At 39.8% G+C, this 17,988-nt stretch overlaps 1 protein-coding gene across 1 annotated transcript in view; it reads left to right on the forward strand.

Moving 5' to 3' along the window:
* KCNH5 (potassium voltage-gated channel subfamily H member 5) overlaps positions 1-17,988 on the forward strand; it is a 156,707-nt gene that overhangs the window by 41,153 nt on the left and 97,566 nt on the right. The window contains 1 exon segment of the mRNA XM_050897623.1: positions 2,798-3,190. Coding sequence (XP_050753580.1) covers positions 2,798-3,190 — 393 coding nt within the window.

Genomic DNA, 17,988 nt, shown 5'->3' on the forward strand with positions numbered 1-17,988 from the left:
ACGGCATTAAGTCACAGTGAGGAAGATTTAGATCAAGCAGTAGGAGAAGCTCAAGTAAGGGAGAAGGTTGTACTCAGGAATAGGTGGGAGAAGGTTGAACTCAGGAATAGGTTGCTTGGAGAGTGTGCAATCTCCTCTCTTACAAGCTGTTTAGAGCTGCAAAGTGCTGTGTAGGCAAAGTGCTGTGATGGAATGCAGACCGAGTGGAGGTACACCATCGCTGTACAGGCCCCATTTTCCGTACTTCTGTGTCTGAGGAGGAGCGTTATCATCACAGCTCATCCCTTGCAGAACATACTGCCCGCCTTTATCAGGCTTAACAGTTTGCAGCCATTTTCTGCGATTCTATGATTCTATGATTTTCATTAGTTGTATACAAGAATAATTCAGAGAGTCTGTGATGAATGCAGCTGACTAACAAGATATTGTGTATTCTTTAGTGGTTTAAAATTAAAAATTCATGCAGCATGAAAGAAATAATCATTATAGTTCAGTGGTCTCCACAGCCACTTGCCACCCACTCACCATGTCAAACTCAGCATGATATTATGTTAAGAATAATAATTATGCTTTTACAGTATCATGGGAGCTCCTAAGCACTCCACCACCAGAGGCATAGGGAACTATCAAGCATATGTTCATTGCATCCGGCTTGAGCCCTAAGTAGCTTATTATTCCAGCTATAGTGAGGCTGTTTCCAGCTCCTGCCCCAGTGAACAAGGCAGGGAGCAAGTAGGTCTGGAGAAACCAAGGAAAGAAGTCCCAGTCCTGATTTATCACGACAGTAAAGTGTTGACCACAGCTGAGTCCAAAGAGATAACTGGAGATAATGACCAGGTTATGAGTCAAAGCTAAAATGGTGTGTTAAACGCAGGGGACAGTTTTGGCATTGAAAGAAATTTCATGGATTTGCACAAAGGCTGCTGTGAAAAAATGACTGTATTGATCATTGCTTTTATTCCAGGGAAGGACCCATGGATCCACCAGTGAGTTCAGTGTGCCGCGGTGGCCAGCTGAACCTTGCCCATTGGGTGGTTATAGGAGCACTGTTAGAGAGTCGTGTCCTGGTCACTGGGGAAGAGACACCTGAAGGTTGATATTTTTATGAGTCTCACCAGGGGTTTGGCATCTGTGAGGTTCTCTGATGAGTGGCACTGGCACCACGCTGCTCGGTGTGCGTTGATGTTCAGCTGGAGCTCAACACGTGGCTTTGTGTTACACCGAAACTGGTGTGATACGAGGCAAAGGGAGCAGCCATGGTCTCCTGGAGGTCTCCACTGCACTGTCACTGCTGCCTGTGTAGTGGGTCTAGTGGTTTTCTGGCCACAGGATAAATTTGTGCAACTCAACTGACTCTCTAGAAAAAGAAATGTTACTAATGTAACAATAAGCTAGTTTTTCATCATATCAGTTTAACTGACTTTCCTTACAGATTGTGATTGCTAAATCTGACCTTAGGGAGGGTGGGAACAGGTAGGCAGAAGCAGGTTTGCATCCCATCAGGTTACACCCTGACATTGCACCAGATTAGACATGTTGGGAAGCCACATCCTCCAACACAGAGTGAGAGAGGCTGCTGTTCTTGTCCCTTGGTGATATCTGAAGAACAGATTTTCAGTAGAGCCAGACTTTTACTGTCTGATCTCAGCAAAAGCTTTCTCATCTTAAAAATAAGACTGCAAAGAGTTAATGGAGAATCCGTATCTGTGGTACTTGAGTTCATATTGTTAGTTGTTGTGCTGTTTATTCAGAGCCATTTACTCCTCTTCATCGAGGAAGCATCCTGCGTTTGATCATTTTTACACATATGGGACTGCTATTTGCAATCCAGCTGTCCCTGCAAATACGGTGCATCAACTCCAATATGGGACAGGTATAGGGCTGAAATGAGTTTTAAAGTTGCTGGAATTACTTATTTTATCCCATACAGACTTGAGATCCCCAAATGTAAAAGGTGTTATTAGTTCCAAAATACACATGAGTCTTTCAGTTGTCAGTGCAGTATATTGCCACATTGTGCGTTCCTTTGTGCTTTTGTTTCTTGTGTTGGACCGAGATAAGAGGTAATTAGATTAGCTGGGAGGAATATCTTAAGTGAATTTGGCTTGGTTCCTTTGCAATGTTTCCAGTTCCACATTTTACAAAAGCGCACGTGCAGGAGATTATAGTCATATGCAAAAAAGAAAAGTAATTACAAGAAATAAAAGAGAACCCACTAGTGATATTGAGCTTGTAAGAGCAACAACTTTTTGAAGAAAATGAGAAGGAAGCATGATATTGCCAGGGTGTTAGGGCAGAAATTGTGCACGCAATGCTTCATTTTAGAAGGAAGTCAGCCAGCAAGGCTGAAGTCTGGTTTTGCCTCTGATAGGGTATTGTTCTGGCTCAACGGTGGTTTAAAAAAGAGGTCAGACACGAAGGATTAGTCTTGTAACACTTCCAAATATGAATGAATACTCATGTTCATAACTGCAGAGCATAAGCTGGTGTGGCAGCACCCACAACCTGTTTATGGAGCCTCTCTGCCCTTGCTGTTGGCATGGTTTCCCCTCAGTCCATCTGCAAAGACCTCCCTTTTTGCAAGAATGTTCTTAGATGCTATACTGCTCCCATTCATTGAGTGATAGCTGCCTCCACACATTCTTAATAAATCAGATAATTTAGAAACTGCGGGTTGACTTGCAGTGTCCGATGAACACAGTCCTGTCTTTGTGCTGCTCCTTACAGAAATCTGTAAGACACCTTATTGGATCATATTAATTGAAAACAGTAACATTTGCTTTTCTGTCTTTTGCAGGTTCTCCAGCTGGGATCTGATATTCTTCCTCAGTACAAGCAAGAAGCTCCAAAGACTCCACCACACATTATACTACACTATTGTGCTTTTAAGACCACTTGGGACTGGGTCATCTTAATTCTAACCTTCTACACAGCAATTATGGTTCCATATAATGTCTCCTTCAAGACAAAACAGAACAACATTGCCTGGCTCGTGCTGGACAGTGTCGTGGACGTTATTTTCCTGGTTGACATTGTTTTGAACTTTCATACGACCTTTGTTGGCCCTGGTGGAGAGGTTATATCTGATCCCAAACTCATAAGGATGAACTACCTGAAAACATGGTTTGTGATTGATCTTCTGTCGTGTTTACCATATGACATTATCAACGCCTTTGAGAATGTGGATGAGGTAAGTGATTGTAGTCCGCCTCAAAAGGATTGTTTTAGTTACGAATTAAGTTAGGAGCGTGCTCCCAGGCGTCTGGCAGCAATAAGAGGCAGCTGAAGCTCTGTGCAAATATGCAGGGATGGCCTTAAGCTGCTGGGCTTTACCTACGTGGCATTCCTGTGTTGGAGAAGAGGTGTCTTATGATTTCAGTACCGTGTCCGGATGTGTACATTAATGGCTGTGGGTTTTGGAATCACTTGCTTGTCATCCAGAAGCATTGTTGCACGTACATATCATAATGGGCTGGACCAGCTGGGATGTCCCCCTGCCACAGTCTCCTTTTCAGCTCATACCCAGTGATCGCCTTTAAGCAGTCCTAATCCATTGCAGGGCAGACTAATATGGCTTGACGTAAATAATCAAAACTCTGTCTCTGCTCTGGCTGAAGCTGGTGGCAAATTTGCCACTGACTTATACGAAAGTAGAGAATGTCTCTGAACGAGCATTTTTAAAATCCTACCCTAGGATTACTTTTTGAACCATGCTGTAATTTTCTTTTTTTTTGTGATGTCTTTTTAAATGTCTGATTGAGATGGAGATTTATCTCCATTTTTTTAAGCAGTACTTGAGCTACTGCTGGAATTTTAGAAACTGTGTGAGGAGAGAAAACATAAATATCTTAAACGGATGCTGAATTAAAGCTTTTTAACTGCTAAATGTATTAACATTTACGAAATCGAGCTTGCAGCCTAAGATAATAGAGAAAACAAGCAATAACTATGACAAATAATGCATGCACAAGTCAGTGTAGGGAAAATTCATTATTAAAATGCAACTATAATGGCATTAGGACTTGTTTTAATTTTTCTCTAGAGCCTTTTATCTTTAGGGCCATAAACAGATGAAAAAGCCTCTGTTAATTTTTTAACATTTTAACAGTTTTTTCTTAGAACAGCATTGAGTGTTTTGGGGTTTGTTGTGGTTTTTTTTTTTTCCTCAAATTCTGCAGTTATATATCCCCACTATATAAAATCTACATTCTTATTTTTAATGCAGACTTTGGTGCAGAATTTGTAGAGCTCCTTTAAAATTCCATCCCTGTCTCTGTGCTGAGTACCATCTTTTGACATTGTTCCATTTTATTTATAGCAAATATGACAGAAGTGATAATACTTGCAGCTTAAATTCAAGATCATATGAGGGCTGCCCGTCTGGAAGCAGGTTGTACAGTCAGGCTGTGTAAGGAGGTGGTATTATCAAGGTTGTAAATATAATACAGCTTTTTAAGATAACCAATTTCAGACTAAGAGGAACCTGATTTTTATAAAAATGCAGTGTTATCTCCAGATTTTCATGCTTCAATTTGTAAAACAAACAGAAGATTTCTGTGCCCAAGCAGTACAGATTTAAATGATGAGCTTAACCTCTTTATCTAACATATAGATGGAAAATAAACCATCTGCAATATTTGTGAGTGAAGAGAATCATTGGCATAGTGCGTTGTAATTGAGGCACACTTAAAGTGGCGAACTTTAACCAAAATATAATAACAGTAACAAGGTATCATGAGCTCCAGTGATCCTAGAGCTGCTATCACTTACCTTCAAACAAATGAAATACCAACTCCTTTTTAATAAGAGAACCAGTAGTAACATTTCTTTCTCATGAAATGGTGTGTTACGGCCCTGGAGCTCCAGCAGACATTGGAGTACTTGCTTATGTACTTGATTTCAAACCCCTCCAACTCCACATTTCCCTAGTGCCTGAAAAGAACTGAAGTGATTTTGAAAACAGGTATGTAAACAGTCAGTCTTTCCTCCTTGGGTCTACATTTTCCCTTTTCTCTGTCTTCCAGGGGAGATTTTTTTTTTTGTGTATGTGATATGTCTTCATTTGTGACATTTAAGTCTTTTGAGCTCATAGGTGTATTCTTGGTGGTTGTAGTTATTAATGCTCTTTATCTTCATTTGGCTTTTAATATTTATTTTAACTGGTACTTCTTTTCTGGGATTTAACTTTTTGGCCCAGTAGCGGCAGTGTGCTCAAACACTGTTCATAGGTAAAGAATAAGTAAATCGATAAGCTTAATTTGGAAGAAATATTCTGGTTGATTAAAAGGAGAGTATTTCTCATTAGAAAGTGAGTGTTTCCTCCTTAAGGCAGGTAGGAGAGAGAAGAGTTCTTTTAGCTCTTGATTCTGGTAGGTTTTAGCTCTTTGTCTTGGCCCTGGGTGTTGGATAAGGGCATTTGTCTTTAGCATTAAAGTTGGTGATTGTGGCATTTCAGAAGAAGTTAACAGAAAATCAGAGCTTAGTGGTAAAGACGTTGGGGGCAGGTCCTGGTGCTCTTTGAGTTCTTGGTATGGTGGCAAAGGATGGACCCAAATCAGAGTGAATAGCCCTAAAAGCCAACTGAGTGAAAGATGACTTTTCGAATTTCCCTTGTGCCTCCCACCTCCCTCCCTCCTTTTTCCACATAAAGCATCAAATGCACTTTTGTTAGTTGTTAAGGGACTAGGTGAGTAGGGGACACCATTGCAGGCAGTTTCTTTTCCTCCCTATGGGCAGGTCTCTCATGCGTAAAGAAGGATACGGCCAAGGAAGTTTAGGTTTGTGTCTCTCCATTGCAGATGTAGACTACTATATGTGATACAGATGCTTGAAGGTTCTCATGCAGAGGCTGCTGAGTCATTGTATAAGATGCCTTATGCACTTGAGTGTTATTTGATAATGTCAGAATTAAGGAGATAAATCGAAAGATTAAAAAAAGGAGTTTGAAAAAAGGAAATGTGAGTTTTCTTACTGAGGGTTGGAGTTCTTCAAATGCGGTCAGTCTTGGCCAGAGTAGGAACAGTGTCATTTCCATCATGGACAACATTAGGCCAAAGCTGGAGTCTTGTGAAATTCCCACCTGAGGCAAACATGACTGCAAATCAAAGTTATTTTGTTGTTGAGTGAATGTAGAGCCTCAGTAGAAGGATATGATGAAAAGGATTATGACACACAAATTGACAATTAGGGGGGGATTAAGATGATTTGAGGCAGAATTAGAGGTGTAGGTTTCCATGCCTGGAGTTACAGACCCAGGCTGTTACAGTCTTCTCAGGGGGATTTGGATGTATGAAAAGGAGGGGGAAAGGTAAGATAATGAGAGAGAGAGATACCTTGCACAGCATAGAGTGACCTAAATTGATGTGATGGATGAGGAATTAAGTGGCTAAGTGGTATTGAAAGGGTAGGAAAACAAGGTAAAATAGGCTGGAGAAAAATGAGCTAAGAGAGAGGGAAGTGGAATCCTTAGTGGGATATATACTTTGTTTAAGAAAATTGGTAGGAGGATAGTCCTAGAAATCAGAAAAATGCATGGCATCTTTTCTAATTGGGAGACATTACTTGCACTGAAATACATTCTGGCTAAACCAAAGCCATGCAGAAAACGTTTCGTATATAGAAATGTGAGAAGGGACACTCTAAAACATACTGAGGAATCCAGCCAATTTTAAAGGTATGAACTAGAATGGAGGGTGTGTGCTCAGAGTCTCTGAAACTAGGCTGATTTTTTTTTTTTTTAAAGTAAAAGAGTTCTCTGAAACTTCAGATTTAGTCCAAAAGTGCGTGTCTGTCTATCTGTCTGTCTCTTCTTTTAAATTAAAAAAACACAGGAAAAAAGTTTGGAGTGATGGGGGATATGGAGTTTGGATCCAAAGATTTTGGTCACATGAAATTCCTATTGTTATTAGGCTGTGAAGTATGTAGCGACTGGAAGTTTGATTTTTGTCTTGGAATTACATGAAGCGATTCTAATTTTTTCCCTCAGTACTTAGCTGTATGTAACAATTCTTTCCATTGGTGTATGCACCATCACTTGTATTTCTAAAATCATGACTCCCTACTTTTGAAGCTAGAGAACTGTGTTACCTTGAGGCTTAGCCTTTGTATGTGTTCTGCCTACTAGAGAGAGATAAATATCTAATCTCTGTCACTCTGGGCTACCAAAAGGTTGTTTATAGCATGAGTAACCATCGATTGCATAGAAGTCACAATTATCAGAGTCACACTGTGCTGAAATTGTCAGCAGATGGCTTTACAGTGTGCCTGAGGACGCTGATCCCATTGCTTGTTCAGATGTGGTCAAACCACGTTACAACTCCGTTTGGGACCAAATGCATGGATTTACATCCCAGGGAAGCCAGGATATTGTGCAGGTGCTTGGCTCTTGTCCCTACTTGGAGCCATGCAATTGGGAGAGTACCTGGAGCTGGAAGGACCTCAGGTACAGGCACGCTGATACAGTGCTGCTGAGGGCTGCATTTGAGCCTCTGTAAATTAGTATATAGAATAAATATTCCCAAGACTAGGTAGGTGGACAAGCTTTTGGCCAAATGGAAAATGCTTCCACAAATTGTTAAATACAGCTGAAAAAGCCCCCTTTGCCATTTGGAAAAATATTAGTGTCTCCCCCCCCCCCCTTCTTTTTTCTTTTCTGGGAATTTTCACTGAGATTCATGAATTTCTGAGTTTGTAATGAAACAAAACCTAGAAGCTTGATCTCATCTCTGCCAGAAACATGGCCCTAAAATGACATGGCACGTATTGCGAAGTATGGGACCAGATGTCAGGATGGTACATACAGATAGCCAAATAGATGGTTTTCAGATGAGTTGTATAAAAGATCATCCTTTCTGCAAAAATTAGTTTTAATGAGCCAATGGCTGGAAGTGAAAGCAGATAAATTTAAATGACCTAAAACTCTGAAGTTCTATGTCTATTGTTTAATAATGTAAGACTACATGACCCAATGGCCTTTAAAATTTAGTGATCTGTGCAGGACATACTAAGGCATGGAATGCTTGTAATTGTAATCTTTTAATTACTATTATCAATCTATTTCAGCGGTGGCAGAAACTTCTTTGCATCACTGCAATTAATAGCAACTAAAATAGCAATGTCTGTAAATTGAAAGCAAATAAAAGCTGATACAACTAGTTTAGCCATATTCACATCTGCAGTGCTTTGCTGCAAACATTCCCTTTTCAGGAGATATTTGAAGAAGGGTTTATGGACTCCAGTCTGAGTGGCATATGCAAGGTGAAGATAAATCGGTGTGTTTCAAGAATGTGGCTTTGGCTCTGAAATAAAGTCTATGGCTAGCTACCTTTCTTAAATCTAGGTGGCTGACATGGAGAAAATAATTCCCAGAACTAAATCCCTGCTGCAGCCAAGTGTTAAACTATGATAAAAACTCCTAGCAACATAACGACAGACGTACTAAGCCTGGGACCTGGCATTTTCCCCTTTGTTATGCAGTCGGAAGGCAATTAAATATGAAGAATACTGTCATCCTGCTGTAGTGTGCAGAAAACCGCAATATAGTAATACAATGGCTTGGTTATGATGTCCAAATATAAATATATCCACCTTTAGGCATATATTATGTAGATGGTCAACTACATTCACCTCTGTCACTTATTCACCCTTATTGCCCCTATTGCACTTAGTTGCAGAATTGCACCATGTCTCTTTAGCTTTTATTCAAGCTAAGGTTTTATTCAAGTTCTGCCACTGTTTCATTACCAGCTTTTTTAATGCTATACAAGGTCTGGGATATTTCTGCAGGTTCCCCTGTGGAGACACGTGAATGTCATCTTCATGTGAGGGGCAACTTGTGAAAGGAAGGGCCTGAACTGGAGACGATGCAGGGGGTGGTGGGAGGGCAGGCACGGTTGTCCCACGAGATGGATGTGACCTGGTAGCCTCGTGCTGCACTGCTCTGATGCGGATTATGGCATACTGAACTTTAATTATATGTCTTTTCCGCCCCCCCCCCCCTTTTTTTTTTTTAAATGTGTTTTATATGTTACTGGGAAGCAGATGTTGGGTACAAGCCATTTAAATCAAATCTTTAGTCAGAGCCGTATTAAGTGATGCAGAGTCCAGTTGGAGCACATTGTGTGTGGAGTACTTTCAAGGGAAGCTTCGAGTCCTGCGTGATCCCTTTGCTCGCAAAGGAGGGGAAGGCTTACAAAGGAGACAAGGCAAATGAAATAATCCAGTCAGATACTCACTGGAATAATGCTGATGGGAGTAGCGCACATCCACATTACTGGGATTGCTGTACGCAGCTGTCAATGGGACGAAAAGAGTCGCAGGCTTAGGGACGGGCAATTACTCTGCACAAAATGGGGCCGAGGTACAGCCTTGGAGAAACTAACTACATGGCTAGTATCAGAATTAGCAAAGTTTTACTAGAGAGACAGCCTTGTAACTGGGTATGAGTCTTTATTTTGTTCAAGACTGGGTTAGTGTTACGTCTGCCCCTTGGCGTCAGGGATATGTGTAGTTCCAGAAGTACTTGCAGAAACATTGCAGCTCAGGTTATTCTCTCCAGATATTTCTTCTCTTTTTATTCCTATATTGGCATAGGAAATTTGTAGTTTGTTGCTGGCATTAAACTATCAGCTAAGTTCAGTGTCCTGCTCAGAAGCTGTCCCAACCGATATGACACACCTTCCTCTCCCTCCCATTTCGTCTTCTGGCCACCTTCCCTAAGTAAGTGAGAATTATCAGATTTCATGATATCATCCTCTTTTTTTCCCCGGTTGGGCACACTGGTGCACTAACAAATAAATAGTGCAAGATGCCACATCCCCCTTAACTTGAATCTAGAAAGAATATTTTTAAATCACCCTTCTTTTTATAACCTCAGTTATTCACTGTTTGAAATGTATTGCATTGTATAGCTGTGCCATAAACAATTCACTAGAAGTTTATTTGTAATGTTATAGCTTATTGACATTTGTGTTAGGGAGGGTGAAAAAAGAAAAGCTCCCCCATCCTCCTGGAAAAAAAAGATAAATCTCAAGCAATAAATTTAGAGGTGCTTTCAGAGACTGCATGAGAAAACCTACTTGCTTTTATTTTGCTGCAAGGACTTAATTTTGCGCTCACAGCAGTCACTACTCCCATTGCTACCAGTGGTGCAGGGTCAAGTATTAAATGGGCTCTGCTTGTATCTGGACCCAGGATCTAGATAGCTTGTGCAGAAGCAAAGCCCCTTACTCCCGTGTGGATTTACATAATCGAATGCAACCCTAAATTCAGTTCTTAAAGTGGTGATAAATCAGAAATGTTGCTTTTTTATTTTTCTCATTCCAGCGTTTTGATTTGTAACTATGCAACTTTATTACATTAATTGTTTACCTAAAAAGAAGGATTTCTGAGATATGTTGGAAGATTTATTTTAGCATTAACTCCAGTAAAGAAGCATTAAGGAGCTAACCAGGGATTTTAGAGCTAAGCTCTGTTTAAGTAGCTAAGCTCAAAAATTTCTTTTGGGAATGATTTGCTGGTTAAATTTCAAACAGCCGATACGTCCTCCTGGATACTCCTCCTGTGCTGCACAGAATAGTACTTTCTGGATATGTGCCTGCAGGCTCACCTGCTCGTGTTGGCAAGACTCACCGTTTCAGTTGTTCCCAAAATCTGTAGGCACTTTGTTTTCTTTTACATTGTGTACCATCATGTAACAACTGCTCGGTAAAGATTGCCCAAGGTTTACAAAAATGGTGCCTTTTCCACTGGTTTGATGCCAAATGTGGAGCTATACCTTGACTTTACAGAATCAGCTAAGTGATTTGTTTGGGTGAATTTTTTTTGTGTATAATTACTTCTGCTGAGGGAAAGGTAATGAAAGTTTTGCCCATGCTTCTTAAATAAAGTATTTGGACTGTATTTCAAAATGTACTAAGCATGAGATTCATCTGATGAAACACAGGGCCAGGCATAGTCCACAGGGAGACACAGGCATGTTCAGGGTATGGCTCCTCATGTGCTAAGATGCATCTCCAAAATAGGTCTGAGGAGTCACCCTGCCCTAAAATGCCTATTTCTCACCATGGACTGTAATGACACGCTAGTGTCACTAGCTCAGATGCAGACCCCTCCACCGTATAGCTTAGGCTGAGATGAGATGCATCCTCCCCTTGAGACTGTATTTGCCTCACTTCAACTTTTCAAAGGATAAAAACAAAAGCAGAAAAAAATAATAGGGGTGAAACTCACAGGGACCTTTTCAGTCACTGAGTCATTGGCTTTGGTGGGCAGGTTCATCATATCACCCTTCCCATAAACTGGTCAAAATCCTCCTTAACTGATAGAGTCTGCAAATCTGTCTTAATTTGCAGTCTGCGCATTTGTCCCTGTGCCAGCCTTCTTGGTTAAATATTTCTTTTTTTTCCCTCGTGTTTATCTCCTCGATATGCTTAGAAAGAACAGTCATCCCCTCCCCCGCCTCCCATAAACATGCCTATTTTCCTTTCCTTAATCAAAGCAAATGGATCGTGTCTAGAACCTCATTTATGAAATGTTATGAAAATTTTTTGGCCATTCCAGCTGCCTCTCTCTGCACGGAGTTAAGTTTGAATACATCTCTTTAGGGCAGAGCTGAACGTATTACTCCAGGTGGAGAGTTCATCTTCGCTTTGTAATTGGGGTTTGGCTTTTCCTCTTGATGGTGGAAACGCTCAGCTGATCTGTCCTGGAACTGGATTAACCTCTTCTGTGAGTGCAATCCACTGATTGCTCTGAGTCACTGTGGGATTAACCCATATAGCCAAATATTTCTTTTTCTCAGTAATCTTCAGATAAAGATCTTCATAGTTGTAGAAATTTTTGTTAATTTGCTCTGTATTGGATGCCTTGAGACTCTGTATTGTTAAGCTTTATCACATTTTCCTTTATTCCTGCCCAATTATTCTTTGCACTGACAGTGTGTTCCAAAGGCGTGCCATCAGCAGATTTTGTGACCATATAGTATTTCTGCTTACTTCACTAAGAAACCATGAAATCACTGAGAGTCGCCACTTGTAACCCTTGCTAGACTTCCTTTTAATGGTTTCCATTTTGCTAGCCTTTTCACAAGTTCCTCAGTCACATTACAATCCCAGTTGTGGTCCCTGTTTTCTCTGTGTTTCGTAATAATTTCACCCCTTGTGTTACTGAAATACTGCATTTCTTTTATTTAGAAAATGGGGTGTGTTGGCAGAGAAAGCTATCAGGAAAACTTGGCTAGATCCCAGCTAACCTAAGCTTAGCAAACCTATTGCTGCGCTGATTGCATTTTGATTTATCTCAATGTTTCTAATTACTCTTTCCCCGAACATTTGTTCAGGTAATGTATCTGTTTATTTCCTTCTTGATGCATTAGCTTTTCTGGAAAACATCAACATCATCTTTGAAAACTAAAGCTAAGAATTAATTTAGTTTTTAGCACAAGCCTGGATTATTTTTACTTCATTGCAGCTTGGTCATTTTTGTTGTTCTTTTTTCATTTATGAATGTGAAAAATCTTTGGGAATTTGTTTTAATGTTCTTTACAAGGAAAAGTTCAACCTGCAATTTGGCAATTCTCACTTTATCCCTGTTCCTTTTACCCTCTAAGGTATAGCTTTCTGTTGATCAATTTTTTATTTCTTGTATATTGTCAGTTCTCTGTTTCTGTGTTCTTCCTTTGAGTGATTATTTACGCATTTATAACTGATGCCCAGCTTTACAAGTTTTTCCCCTTCTTTGAGATACAACCTCTGGATATTTTGTACCTTTTGATGTAAGGATATTCCACGTGTCCTCTGGTGCCAGGTGTCTGACTCTCCTGTCTCTCACAGTCCAGTTGTCTTCACTTATTATTGTCTATAGTTCAATATACTATCATTTATAATTTACCAGCTCTTGCCCTTTTGAGATCAAGAACCCCAGTCCAGTTTACTTTGTGATTGTTCATTTTTTTAATGAATTGATTCTATTCCTTCTTCAAGCCAATGGGGACTTCTGCAAAATCCTATCAGAACCAAATGTAGTGTAGCATCACTTTCTGTGGAGTAATTGGCTATTCAATGAAGAAATAAGCATGCTATTGCATCTGCAGAAAATCTCAGCCTGCTGTTATTAATAGCAATTGTTCTCCAAGCTCATATCGAGAAAGGTAAGTCTCACATTGTGAGGCAGTGCTCTGTAATATCTGTCTCTGTAATAAGATAATACAGGTTTGGGTGCTGTCCAGATCCGGGCTATCCAGATTTCTAAGGATGGGTTTAATTTCTCCTCCCGTAAGCTGTGTAAGTGATAGGCTTCAGCTTCTTTGTATTCAATGGGAGGGGAGAAAGACAGCTCCAGGAGGTGATTCATCCCATCCCCAGCTGTCTGAGATGGATTGGGTGAATCACTCTTCTGACATGCCCCTCTCTTTACTCACCAGGGAGGAAAGGTGGACAATTCACATAGACCGGATGGTTGGCCGTAAGGTTGCAGCATTATGTGAGATGAATCCCACCCCAGGATTAGAGGGCGATTAGAGCTCAGTCATGGTGTGGCTGTGGCTTCTGCAGGTGTGCTCAAACTCAACTTACATGAAACCACTTTGCTCTTGCACAGAGATAAGGAGCTCAGCCTGGGCTGCAAACTCCTCAGAGGATTTGATCACTTTAATGGCTAGTTTTGCTGAATGCGGGTTGCTTTAATTGCTTGCATCTAGCAACTCTAAGCATATTAGCTTAAATTTAACTTAAGAAGGTCTGTATATACTGCAGTCACACTTTTGACTGCAGTGGCAACATGCCCTACAGCGTTTCATAGAAAGGTTCCCAGCTCTGGTTCTTGGCCACTCCATAAATCGTTCAAAACCACAATGTGCTGATCATCAAAACATAGTGAAAAGCTCTTCTTTTTTTTTCCTCTGACCTTTTCCAAGACAGTGTTTTCTGTTAAATGATGCAGTACCGATCCCCATTTTCAGAGCTGGGAGGATTTCTGTTTTAGAACACATTTAAAATGCATGTTTCATTTTTTTGTTGCTGTTGTATATGTGCCCACAGCTAACAACAAATAAATAAAAAATCATGGAGTGAAATCTAATCGAAAAAGTGCCTAGAGTTAAAAACACATTGTTCCCTAATAGGAAAAAAAAAAAAAAATGCACAAATTTACCATTTCAGCATACTGGGATTTAATTTTGAGGTTTAAGCAGATTTCAGTATATTTAGATGGTAGAAAGTAATGGCTGTTTTTGTTTTTATTTTACTTTTTAAACATTTATGCAATAATTTCCTACTGCAGAAAAGACTTATTAGATTAGCAAGTAGCCAGCAGATTAAATCTTTTACGTCTTTTACAAAGATGCAGCTCTGCTATTCTGTTGCTCCTTTAGTATAGAACAGACTCCACTTTCTCTTTTCCTGGTTTAGGAGGACATCTCCGGCACTCATACTAACTTGAATGATTTCCTGCACTTGTTAACCTTCATTTTCCTTTGGTGACAATGTTCCCTTTATCCTCTTGCATGTTTGGCTCTTGACCCCTGTATAACACGACTTTGACAGCTTCATCCTTCCTGTTGCCTGGCTTATCAGGAATTCGTTAAGCGCAAGAGAACTTACCTCCCTGTGCTTGCTCGAGGTGCAGAGGTCTGTTCCCACGGCATGTATCGCAGTTGCAGGAAACATCTTTCTCAGCCTTGTGCTCAAAAAAGTTTAGCCAGATGCAGGCACACAGCTTAGACACTTCTTTCGTCCTGGAAGACTGAGGTTTGACAATGTGGTAACATCTAGGATCTGAAATGGCAAGATTCAGGTAATTTAACAGGAAGGAGTACTCTCTCTGCATTTCAGGCTGAGTGCTGTCATCACTTATGCCTCCACTATGAAACTGAATTTCCTTTCTTAGTATATCAAGAGAATTTGAGAACACAGACTTTGCAAGGCGCTTATGTCAATAAACTTGGGCTTTGTTTAACCATGAATGGCTAATTTAATTCCAAAGTTGAACATCCATTCCTCAAAAATGTCTTTCTGGATAAATTTGACATTGTCTACATCCTTTGTGGTGGCTTCAGCTATCTGCTAAATAGAAATGGTGGTACAAAAAGGGCTGGTTCAGAGCTACTGCTTGTGTCCTCTCCTGATCCAATGGCCTTAGAAGTCGCTGGGAAAGTCTCCTGTGACTCACACTTGTAACACTTAAGTCAATGATGTGTATCAGATAGGAATTTGGTTCCAAACTTGACATACAAAATGCAATTCTGGAGTAGGTGGTTTTTCAGTTAAAAGATTTCTACAGCTGAAGTGACTGAAGATGAGCAAGCTGAATGTCCTCATCTGATTAAGACATGATCAAATACATTAGGGGCAGGATTGGATGGTTCATAACATAATGAGATATACTCAGTGAGAGAACACAGACCAGCAGATATTGCAGACAATTGGCCCAGTTGACTAAATACGGCAATAGAGTGACAAATGCTCCTCCCAGAAGGTTGGATTTTCAGTATCAAAAACATGCGTTATTTACACGATGCTAGTGCCAAATGGCATTACATGCTCCATTCAAGGTTTCTAATCAGCTCTCTGTTCCTTGAGTGCTGAGGTTACTTCAGTTAGAGCAGACGCTTGTTTTTTAGTAGAAGGGTTTCCAAAATATTCATGATGGAGCATAAATACAGTTAAAAGAAAAACAAAATTAAAGGCAGCCAGCAATCAGTTGAGTTTAGAACACTGAATTTCTGAATAGCCCAAACTTAATTCAAGGCAGTTAGTTTTTCACATAATTTCCACCAAAGAGATCGTTGCTGAATCTTAGGCAGAGCTTTGTGTACTAACAATTGTGTGTTTATCATCATGCGATTTTTTAAAGTATAAAGGTACCAGCTTGACCCAATCCACTGCTTAAACAGTGCAATGCATCACATGTTCATTTAGTATGTGCTTAATTGCTCTTTCCTAGGTAGTTTTTTATGGAATAGGCTTTTAAAGCTTCCAATATTGTCTTTATATTTTGCAAGATTAGACATGAAATGTGAATGCTCAATAAAGTTATCTCTGATTTTTTGGCCTTAAAGTAGTGGGTCAGACTGAACTGCTTTAAGACTTAACAGTGAAATGTACTTAAATGAATTACTCTTTGGAAAGAATACATTTCATTGTCAGCTAAAATGAAACATTTCTCATTGTTTTGTACATAAGGGATGTGATTGATTGTTATCTGTGCTTAGGAAAAAAATAATCACAGCACAAACTTTCTCCCAGACTTTGAAATAAATGCTGTATTTTTATATTAGTTGTACAACTGCTAAACTACCCACATAACTTAGAGGGAGAAGATGTAGTATGGATGGAGGATGAAGTGTCAGACTGTAAACTCTCCTGATCAAGGGTTGACTCTTGGTTTGGGTTTGTGCAGTAGAAAGTGCAGTGTAAGCCTTGCCACTGGGACGAACTTAAACTACTGGGTGGAAAAGGGGACTCACAAGTTTAGATTCCAGGTCTCTAACTCCTTCCCTAGCCTTAATCTCAGTAATGAACAGTGACTCTTTAAGTAAAATGGAAATAGTGCGTATCTCCTTGACCAACGCAATAGGACCTGATCCTACAGAAAAAACACTCTGCTGTTTTCTCCCTCTAATTTCACAGCAAGTTGTAAATGGTCAGAATCAGGGTTAATTCACTGAAACACACTGCAGATTAATTTCGTGAAATACACTATTAAACTACTCTGTAGTTTTCTTTTTTACTGTAGATACTAGTTCTGTGGGGTGTGACCCTCATTCAGTAGTCTGTTGGCCCCCGTCCATTGTGTAATAAACATTGTAAGGGACTTCCCAGTTTATTGGGCAAGCTGGCTGTTCCGAGTGCCTCACAGACATATAGCCACAGCAAATAAGTAGATATACCTTTAGATGGAAATAAGAATGATGAACTAGATCTGTGTCTTCTGTAAATGCAAAATACAGAAATCAAAATGGGAAAATTCCACTTCCCTCCATGGTATTAGTCATCATGAGAGCTTGAATGCAAATATAGAACTTCAATTTATTAAGGATTTGGGGATCTGAAACAAATTCCAACAGGATTTGAAAAGCATACAAGAACTTTGTTGAACAGATTACATCTAGAAATATCAGATGTGTGTTACCCTTCAAACGTTAGTTGTGAAAAGAAACAGAGGTGCAAAAGAGATTAATGTTTTTCTGGTATGGAAAACTCCAGAAACTCCAGTCTTTTACTGTTTGATAATATAATTAGCCAGTGTTTTGACTAGACTGATTTGATAATGATGCATAGAAAAGGGCAATTTAATCTTGGCACAGTAACTAGGAATGTTTGCCTCATTGCTTTCTATGTCTTAATTTCTACTTTAAATTAAATGTCTTCAGCTTCTGAATGTTTTATATTAGAAACCTTCCTTTACAAACCTTCTGTTTTGAGCCACTAATTAATTTAATGCACAAGTTAGGTATATCATGGGATTGCAATAGATCAGGAACATATTTTTCTTCTCTTTCTGCAGCTATAAACTCTATTAAAATACATTGCAAACCATTTGTGCATTGAGGAGGACATACACATTTCTTGTTCCCTCTCAGATGTTTCTATTAACTTTTTGATGGTCCCTGTGCTTCTATTCCCTAAATATTTGTACTTCTATTTATTTGTACTTCATTTATCTTGCGTGAAAAAAACCACAGCACAAATACTTGCTTTAGGAAAATATCTGCAATGTCTGTTGATCAGAAAGGAAATTAACCCTATATGCAAAGGCATGTGGTTTTCTTGCCAGTGCCTTGTGGTCTGTATTACCCTCACTCAGAAAGGTGATGTGCCCGCAGTTGTTAGTTCCGTGTTCAGTCAGTGAGACTTATAAATAACAAAATATCCAGAGTTACATCAGCTGCAGTGAAGGATAATATGAAGTGGAGACTGCTGGACTAGAGCAAGTTACCCAGCTACTCTCTGGTGGAGGAGAGCAACAATAGGCACATTTCTCTGTAGTTAC

Source organism: Gymnogyps californianus, chromosome 5 (assembly GCF_018139145.2).
Source record: "Gymnogyps californianus isolate 813 chromosome 5, ASM1813914v2, whole genome shotgun sequence".
NCBI lineage: Eukaryota > Metazoa > Chordata > Aves > Accipitriformes > Cathartidae > Gymnogyps > Gymnogyps californianus.